Raw genomic sequence first — 9,170 nt, 5'->3', positions numbered from 1 at the left:
CTTGAGGAAGGAACCCTGAGACCCAGACAGCGCCTTTGAGCAAAGCTGAAGGGCAGAGGCAGCCTCCAGGTGCTCTGATGCCTAGGAAAAGGCAAGCTGTCCCCCTCCCATCCAGAGCACAATTCTTGCGCTCAGGGAGACTCCAGTCTGATGACGGGGGGCACAGCGTCTGCCCTCAGGGACCCCCAGTCTAAAGGGTCATCCAGCCCCTGGCATCAGGGAGTCCTCAGTCTGATGAGGGAGGCGCGGCCCCCGGCCCTAGGTGTTCCCCAGCCTGATGGGGAGATCCAAGCTGTGTCCTTACAGAGCCCCCAGCCTGGTAAACTTGTCCCAGATGCTCCACTGAGGGAGGACACAAAGCCCCTGGCAGCCCCCAGCTGGGCTGAGGGGTTAGGGTGGAAGACCTCGGGACAACTAAATGGTCTAAGAGCGTTTCAGATTGCCTTGAAGGGCAGTGGATGGGGGAAACCAAAGGGTAGGAGTGTGAGTAGGACCTGGCCCTTTGGGGTCTGGGCAGAGTGGGGGACAGGTTGCTTCAGAGGAATCTCCTGTGAGTGTGTGCATGGCAAGAGTGGGAGGCCAGAGCACTTCGTCGTGACGGTGGGGGGTGGGGGGCGTCACCATGGGGACACTGCTCTCCCATGGGGCAGAGGTGACGTCGTCTTTGCCAGAGGAAGCTGGATGGACCCCTTGCCCTTATGAGGACCAAGGGGGCACAGAAGTATCTGGCCAGAGCAGTAGGGACCAGAGGGCTATTTCAAAGAATTAAGGTTTGGGAGGAAATCTGTTAGCAAAGGCCCAGCTGAGGAGAGCAGCCAGGTTACTGGGGAAGGCGGAAAGGAGGGATGAGGCGGCAGAGTGTGCATGAGGGTGAAATGAAGTTATTAAAATGAATCCATCCCTGGTGCAGGCAGAACTGTGTGCCAGGCAGGCCGGGCCCTCCAGCTGTTGGCAGCATCTGGCTCTCCACAGGAGGAGAGGAGCAGGAGGGGGGTCAAAGTGCCCCCAGGTGCCTGCTGACAGTTCAGCCAGGGCAGGCAGGGAGGGCACCCAGGGCCTCTGGCCCCATTGTTCCCTCCTTCCTGCAGTCTCCACGGTGCTGTGGGAGGCTGAATGGCATCCGGTGGGCATCCATGGGTGGGCTGCTCCAGTGCCAGCAGCCTCAAGCCTCCAGCGTGGGGAGCGGACGGTGGTCTGGAGGAGGGGTCTGTGTCTCACGTCTGTCTCTGCTCAGGAGAGACGGCCCCTGAAAGTATGGTGTGGGGGGAACAAGCTGGGTCGCTTTTTTTTTTTTTGAGACAGAGTCTCGCTCTGTTGCCCAGGCTGGAGTGCAGTGGTGCGATCTGGGCTCACTGCAAGCTCCGCCTCCCGGGTTCACGCCATTCTCCTGCCTCAGCCTCCAGAGTAGCTGGGACTACAGGCGCCCGCCACCTCGCCCGGCTAGTTTTTTGTATTTTTTTTAGTAGAGACAGGGTTTCACCGTGTTAGCCAGGATGGTCTCGATCTCCTGACCTCGTGATCCGCCCATCTCAGCCTCCCAAAATGCTGGGATTACAGGCTTGAGCCACCGCGCCTGGCTGGGTCACTTTTTACAAGGTGGGCTGTAACTAGATGGCTTCTCAGCCCTGCCTAGCTCTGTGCTGCAGTATGAGGGGACCGGTTTGCGCTGAGCGCTGCTGGGCAGGGGTGAAAGGTGGGGGCTGGCAAGACCATCTTACCTTGCTACCAGGACTCTCCTCTCCTCAGGAGGGCCCCAAGGGCCCTGAGTGCTGCCCTCCCAAGAGAGCCGACTTAGAATGGCCTCCAGAAGACACTGTGACCTTGGTAGTGTCTTTCCTTCACCGAGCCCCAAAGGGCCCAAGTGACTCCCAGACGAGGTGCCACTGGCAGCCGGCCATTCTGAGGCCTCTTACTAGCTGCAGGAGGGGAGCGACTGATGCAGGCCCTGTGTCCACATCCATGCCAGCCTGTTCCTTCACTGGCATGTGGTCAGACTGCAAACCCAATACAATACCCTGGAATCTCTGAAAGGCCCCCTCCCCAGGAGAAGCAGATGGAAATTACAGCTGGGAGAGCGCATCCGAGGTATCTCCCCATCCTGCGGGGCCATAGCCAGAGATGAACTTCAAGGTCCTTTGAGTGGGTCTCCCAGCGTGGGCCCTGGAGCAGCAGCATCAGCACAGACCTGGGCAAGCCTGCTGAATTAGAAACGTGGGTAGGACCCAGAAACCTGTGTGTTAACAAACCCTCTGGGTGATCTGCATTTGAGAACCCCTGGTCTGGGCAAGCCGTTCATGTTACAGAGGAAGAAACAAAGAAAGCCAGAAAGGAGAATGGACATGGCCAAGGCCACGCAGTAAAATGACGGGGCTAGGACCCTGCTGAGTCTGCAGATGGCAGTTCAGGGAGGACACCAAGGAACACCCTCACTGGCCCATTCTACCTGCTAGCTCTCCCTCCCCGAGCTGTTCTAGAAGATGCTACGCCCTCCTCCAGCACCAAGCCCAGCGGGTTTACTCAGGTTTCCTCGTGTGGGATCAGACAGCTTGGAACGGGGGCTGGAGAGGGAAGCCCTGCCACTTGGGTCTCCAGCAAATGCCCTGTGGCCATCAGAGAAATTCTTGCTGGACCAAGGGATGCCTGAGGCCCTTTCCTTGGACAACTCTGACTCCAGTGCCCCGGGGCAAGCTTTATTTCCTGCTTCAAGAACACGGTTCTGCACACAAAAGTCAGCAATCAGTGGTTTCACAAGACTTCCCTCCCCTCCCCCCACCCACAGACAGACACACAGAACAGATCCAGCACATGCTCTGTAGCCCGGCCCCGCCCCACCTGTGCCCGCTGCTGAGAGGGCAGCGCCATCCAGATTCGGGAGAACCCCAGCCTGACAGGCGAGGCTGACTGTTGAGGGACCCCTCTCCAGGACATGGCTGCTCCCAGAGGAGCCAGCAGGGGGTGGGGTGGAAGAGGGACACACAGCACATGGATGGGCTGTGGCCTTAGTGCTGGGAGGACCACCATCGTCCTGTCTTAGCTTGAGGATGGGTGTGCCATCAGCAACGGGTGGTAGAGGGGAAGCGCTGGCAGAAGAGGGAATTTTGGAAAGGGGTGGCCTGGCTGGAGACAGATAGTCAATCTGTCAAGACATCAAAGACCCCAGGGTCACCACTTCAGCCTCATGCCATGCTCAGCACAGGACAAGGGGCTCAGGGCTGCCACTAGGCAGGGCTGGAGAGCGCCTCTGGCCCCACCCCACCCTCCTGACTGGCTCCTAGGAAGCCCTGTCTCAGCCATCCATCCTAAGTTGACAGGCTGTCCACACTGATGAAATCTCCCCATCCCTGTTGCTGTCCTTCCTCAGGATGGCAAGAACCAAGGGCTTAGGTTCCTCCCATGACTCTGGGACCACACTGATCGGCCTGCCCACAGGCCTGGGGGATCCAGCATCTCTGTGGCTCTGTGGCAAAGCCCTGTGAGGCTGCACAGAGAGCCCGCTCCTCCTCCAGTGCTCCTGTGATCTAGTCGCACCACAGCTTCAGGTTGGGGTCAGCACTTGGGACCCTTTCTCTGCCACTTGAGACTTGGCCCTGGCCCCACTTGGCATCTCTTCCTCTCCACCCCCCTCCCTGCCTGAGGCCCAACCCCTTCCCTGCCCGGTGTCCCGATGGTCTCCTGCATGGGCAGGCCTGTCCTTCCAGCCCTGGCCTGGCCTCTGTGGCCTGCCCCCGGTCACCCAGACGGGTAGTAGGGGGTATCACTATGGTAGTTGTAATCTGGGCACACCTTCTGGACCAGCCGATAGTCCGTGCTGTAGAAGGCGATGTAGACACAGACGACTTTGAAGGGCTGGGAGCAGCTCCAGGTGGCTGAGCTCTGAGCGTGGTCTCGGGAGCAGATCTTGGCTGGGTCATGGGTGCAAAGCGAGGTCCGGCGGCCCCGTTCTACCTTCTCCCACTCCATCCGGCAGTTGAAGATTTTGGAGGCCTTGGCTTCAATGAAGATCTGCTGTTCCTGGTGGAACTCTACAGCTTTACTAGGGGGCACGAGGCTGATGGAGATGTTGCCCTGGCCTGTGGCATTGTGTCGGAAGTGGACGCTGAAGGTCCCGTTGCCATGGTCCACAATCTTCCCTGTGACTAGCAGGTTCAGGGCCACCGTCTTGATGTTGGAGTAGAAGTCGCCCCAACCAAAGATTTTCTTCACCTTGGCTGAGGGTGGGGGACTGTGGTTCGGGCGTTTGGGGGGCTGCCCAAGAATGCCCCAAGCCTCCCCAGGCGGGGCCAGCAGCCCTAGGACAGTGGAATTGGCCATGGGGCGGGACTTAGGTGAGATGTGGCCCCGCTTCCGAGGCACCCGGGGCCGGGGCTGGCCCTTGTGGTCATCACGCTCAGGGTCCTCTGAGCCGGGAGGACCATCATCCTGGCCACAGATGACCTATGGAGGGAGTTGTGAGTACAGTAAGAGCCCTGTCCCTGGAGGTCCACCACCCCCACCACCAGCAGCACCCCTGTCCCTGCCACTTCACTCTGACCTGGGTGAGGAGCTCCTGCACGTTGTCCACTGAAGCTGGGGGGCAAGTGTACACTCTGGCTTGTGTACACCTCAGGTTCTGACAGTTGGGTCAGCCTGCCCCCTATGTCCTTTCCTCACTGTCCTGTCTTGGCCACTATTCAAAGTCTCAAAGACTGACAGTAATTCTCTCCAGTGGACTGTGGCACCAGGGACAACGGCTCCTACCCCTAGGGAGTCCCCAGTCTGATGGGGGAAGCCCAGCTTCTGATCTTGGGGAGCCCGCATCTAATTGCAGAAGTATCACCCCTGTGCTGACAGAGCCCCCAGTTTGATAGGAGGTAGGATCTCTGCCTCTGTGAAATCCCCAGGCTGATGAGGGAGGCATAGTCTCTGCTCTCAAAGAGCCCTGAGTCAGATAGGGGAGCACCATCCTTATCCTGGGACAGCCCCTGGTTTGACAGGAGAGGCTAGCCCCTGCCTTTTGGGACTTCCTAGTCTGTTGGGTAAGACACTGTCCCTACCCTAGGATAATTTCTACCCTTGGATGCAAAGAGAACCACCAGACAATGGAATAAGAAAGCAGAACACAGTATAATTCTCAAGCACGAATATAGTTTAGGTTTGGCAAGAGGACTAGGGGAGACCCGAGTGAATGCCACACCCAGGATGGCCATGGGAATGGAAAGCCAAACACCTCTCCAGGGGACACTGAGGATGACATGCCAAGATGTTACTTGGATTCTGAGGTAGGAGTTCTTATCCCCATTTCACAGATAGGGACACCGGGGCTCAGAGTTTAACAACACTACAAGGCTGAGTTCACACAGGGTCAGCCCTTCCCTTACACTCCACACTCCTGGCCTCACAGATCAGATGTGACTTTTTGAAAGGGTTTTTATCCAGGCGCCATCCACCTCTGGAATCTGCAGGGGCTCATCCTCCCTCTGCTGGATCAGCTATGGTGACAACCCACACCTGGGGAGATTCCTGGAGGCGCCACAGGGACACTGGGACAGCAGTGGAGGGCATCAGGGGGTTGACAGGGCTTCCTGAGGGCGCAGCCTGGCTGCGTGTTTGCTCAGCTTTTGAAAGCAACCACTCCCCAGGTGTCTTTACTACCAGCACCAGGGGCATCTGGATTTGGCGGTGACACTGGGGTGGGGACAGTAGGGCTCCAAGAGGCTCTGGGCTCCTCATGCCTGTGTTCTGGTCTGGGTGGTGCCGGCAGCTGTGTGCTGTGGCCGGGTCTGTCTCTGCCCCACAGTTCAGGCTGGCCCTGACTGCCAGGCCCCAGAGGTGGGGCAGAGGGACGGCTAGGAGGGGAGGCTCGGGGACTGGGTCCAGGGCTGCAGACCTGTAGGTACTTGTTCCTGGGGATCACGGCTGAGTGGCTGGAGGGTAAAGGTGGGGCCGTGAGAAGGGAAGGGCTCTTCCCACAGTGGCATGGGGCGGTGGCAAGGGGCTTGTTGATTAAAGGGGCAGGTCCAGATGCGGGGCTGAGGCTTCTCCACGACAGTATTGCGGGGAGGGTTGGCGGGCGCTCGGTCGGAGGGGAGTTAAGCCCCTGGGCTGGGTTCGGGGAGGGGTTCCCCGGCGCCGTGGGTCGCCGAGAAGCCGCGGAGCCGGCGCACGGGGAGCGGGCTCTGGGCGCTCAGCTCAGCTGCTGCGAGCGCCCGGGGCGGGAGCCGCCTGCCCAGGTCCTGTGGGGCTCCGGCTGCGCGCAGCCAGGAGAGGAGAGGAAAACAACAGGCGGGGAGGGGAGGGAGCGGGAGGGAAGGCGGGAGGGAGGGACGCGGAGGCCGCCCCCTGCCTGGACCGGCTCCGCGCTCTGGGGGACCCAGAACCCGGGGCTCTCTGAGTACTGGAGGTCAAGGGAAAACCCTGCAGGTCACCAGATCCACGACCCGCGCCCCACTCGCCCCCACTTCCGCGGTCCTGAGGCTCTGGTAAGGGGTCGGGTAACCCTGGCGACCCGGCTCCGGGCCTTTTTCTGAGCGCTGGTCGCACCTCCAGCCACCCGCCGCGGAGTGGGTGGGCCAGCCAAGCACCCTCTTCCCGCCCCTATTAACCCTATCTGTCCAGTCTCCGGCCTCGGACCCGCCCTCTCTCCCCCAGCCTCCAGTCTTCCCCGCCATCCCCGGGATGTCGGGGGAAGGGAGAAAGTTTCAGGGCTCGCAAGCTTCCCGCGCTCTCCCCTGATCCTCCGGGCCCCCGCCCCTCTGCGCAGCTCCCCGTGGACCACTCACCAGATAGAGGCTACCCTGCACCAGGAACACGAAGCAGCAGCGAGTCAGTTGCATCTTCCTCCTCCGCTCTCGTCCCCTCGTTCTCCTCTTCTCTTTACGGGGTCCCAGGCCTCTTCGTCCCCTTCCTGCTCCTTCAGGCGCGCCGTCCCATGCTCCAGTCCCCGGCGGCCCGCGGCCCTCCCCTCAGCCGGTCGCCCAGGGCCGACCCCGCCCCCTTCGGTCCAGCTGTGCAGCCGCCGCCCCCTTCCCCTGGTCCAGCTGCGGGCGGCGCGGCCCCCGCTCGAGGTCCCAGATGTGCGCCCCGAGCGCCTCGAAGGGCCCCAGCTGCGCCGTGGCTCTGCTGCTCCAGATCTGCGCTCGGCGCCCCCCTCGGCTCCAGCGGCGCCGCTCTCGCCCAGATGTGCTAGGGACCTGCGCGCGCGCGCGCGTCCTTGATGCTAATTTCCCCGACCAGGCTGCTCCACTCGCCCCGTCGCGGCGCGCCCCCTGGCGGACGCCCCCGGCCGCGCGGAGCCCCGGCTACCCGCTCCCCGCGCTGCGCCCCGCCAGACTAGAGCGCTCCTGTCGCCCAGGCGGCTCCCGCTTCCTCGTCCCTCCCACCGGCGGCGGCGGCGGCGGCGGCGGCGGCAGGTACAGTGAGCCCAGCCGGTACCTCCGGAGTTAACTCCTCCCCTGCCGGCCTGCAGCCCGGGGACCTAGGACGCGGGCTCTCCAGCCCGGAGGGGACGGCACGCGGGGGCAGAATAGCTCTTGGAGAAGAAGGGAGAGGGTGGTGGCCAGGGGATAGGGACCCTACCGTTTCCACCCCTGTGGCAGGGCACCTGTTCCCCGGGAGCGGGCAGCGAGAATCTGCTGCCCTGCCCCCAACTCAGCAATCCTAGAATTAAGAAAGATCCTTTTTTTCAAAACCTGTTCTAAGAGCCAAAACCTGCGCTGAGGGAAGTCCTTCTGGGTGTCTAGCCTGCACTCCTTTTGTTATGATGTCTGCTCCTTCCCTCTTCTACTTTACTTGGAGGGGCTGAGATAATCCCTGGACCTCCTGGGTCCAGCCACTGTGACAGGAAGTATTTGGCTGGGCCCCCGAGCTGAAAAGGCTGATAGGAGCCGGGCTAGATTCTGGGGCTGGGGGCAGGTCCCGAGAAGCTGGAGAGTGAGGGGAGCAAGGCCTTCCTGGAGGCTGTCCCTTCATTATTCACTACTTGCCCTCTCTAAGCCACAGGGGTCACCAGGCCGACAGCGGCTCCTGTCCCAGTGGGGTCTCTGCAAACCTCCAGGGCAAGGAGGAAGAACACGACCCTGATCCGAGATTCCCAAAGTTGGGGCCCATCCTGCATCACCCCCACTCCATATCTTCAGGTCTCCCTCCTGGAATTCCAGGGTCCCTTTAGTCTTTAGAAAAATGAAAGGTCAAGTCCTGGCCCCCCTTGGAGGCTATGAAGGTGAGGAGGCACCCCATCATTTGAAGTGGTCCCAGCTTGGGCTGGTCCCAGAAGGGGCACGGTGGGTGGGCACTCTGCTCTGTGGCCCTCCAAGGCCCAGCTTGGTCCCGTGGCTGCAACCCCGGCACGCACCCAGCCTCCTCCCCCACCATCTGCCAGGCGGGTGCGCGGGGAATGCAGATGAATCTTAATATCAGCCTGGGCCAAGTGCGATGAGGGAGACAGATTCTGCAAAACCCAGACAGCATCACAGAACCCCCTGCATTTCCAGGCACCCTGGGCCATACCAAGATGCAACAGCTCTTTCCTGGTGGGGGGGTGGGGGGGTGGAGGCGTGCATGTCTAGTCAAAGACCCCCCATAGCTGGGGGAGGAAGGAACAGGCAAATCTTTGTTTGGCCTCTAAGCCTCTGGTCCGGCTGGGAGGGAGAAGCTGTTGGCCTGAGTGTGGGCAGCTGGTTCCGGCGCTCAGCTAGGCAGGGGCGTAGCGGGGCCCACTCCTTGTCTGGTTTCCAGAAGGTCCTGTCCCTAGGAGAGCTGTGTGGCCCAGCAGAAAGAGCACAGGTTTTCAGGCCAGACAGTCCCAGATTCTGTTCCAGACCTGGCTGTGTGACCTTGGGCAGGTTACTTTGGTTCTCTGATGTCCGTTTCCTGATCTGTTCTTGCAAGAACCAAATGAGACAAAATGTGCAAACAAAGCGCAGGCACAATGGCTGGCGGGCAGTCGTAGGAGTGCAATAAACGGAAGTTCTCGCTCCTCCACTTCCCACACATTTGCTCTGGCTGCTCCTCCTGCCAGGCTTGCCCTTACTCCCCTCTTGGTCATTTCTGGCTCTTACTTTGTTCAAGTTTCCCCTCCGCATTTATCCATCACCCACTGGCCGAGCCTGTCCGCCGTGCCAGGCGCCAAGCCAGGGGTTGAGATAGAGATGAATGGGACACCGTCCCTGCCCTCAAGGATCTCATCGGCAAGT

The 9,170-nt window shown here is 60.9% G+C and overlaps 1 protein-coding gene across 2 annotated transcripts; it reads right to left on the bottom strand.

Moving 5' to 3' along the window:
• Positions 1-508: 508 nt before the first annotated feature.
• NXPH3 (neurexophilin 3) lies at positions 509-7,176 on the bottom strand. Of its 2 annotated transcripts, XM_011959918.1 has the most exons (3): positions 6,759-6,935; positions 3,784-4,434; positions 509-1,246 (listed from the first exon to the last, which is right to left on the bottom strand). In XM_011959918.1, exons 1-3 carry the CDS (start codon positions 6,810-6,812, stop codon positions 1,163-1,165), a joined length of 789 nt encoding a protein of 262 aa, XP_011815308.1. In that variant the 5' UTR covers positions 6,813-6,935; the 3' UTR covers positions 509-1,162. The 2 variants fall into 2 exon arrangements, with proteins under 2 accessions (XP_011815308.1, XP_011815309.1); XM_011959919.1 differs by lacking the exon at positions 509-1,246 and having other exon boundaries at positions 2,670-4,434; positions 6,759-7,176.
• Between the last annotated feature and the right edge of the window lie 1,994 nt (positions 7,177-9,170).

This window comes from Colobus angolensis, unplaced genomic scaffold (assembly GCF_000951035.1).
Source record: "Colobus angolensis palliatus isolate OR3802 unplaced genomic scaffold, Cang.pa_1.0 Scaffold50, whole genome shotgun sequence".
Lineage (NCBI taxonomy): Eukaryota > Metazoa > Chordata > Mammalia > Primates > Cercopithecidae > Colobus > Colobus angolensis.
The sequence above is the reverse complement of the archived record's forward strand: the minus strand, read 5'-3'. Positions and strand labels throughout refer to the sequence as shown.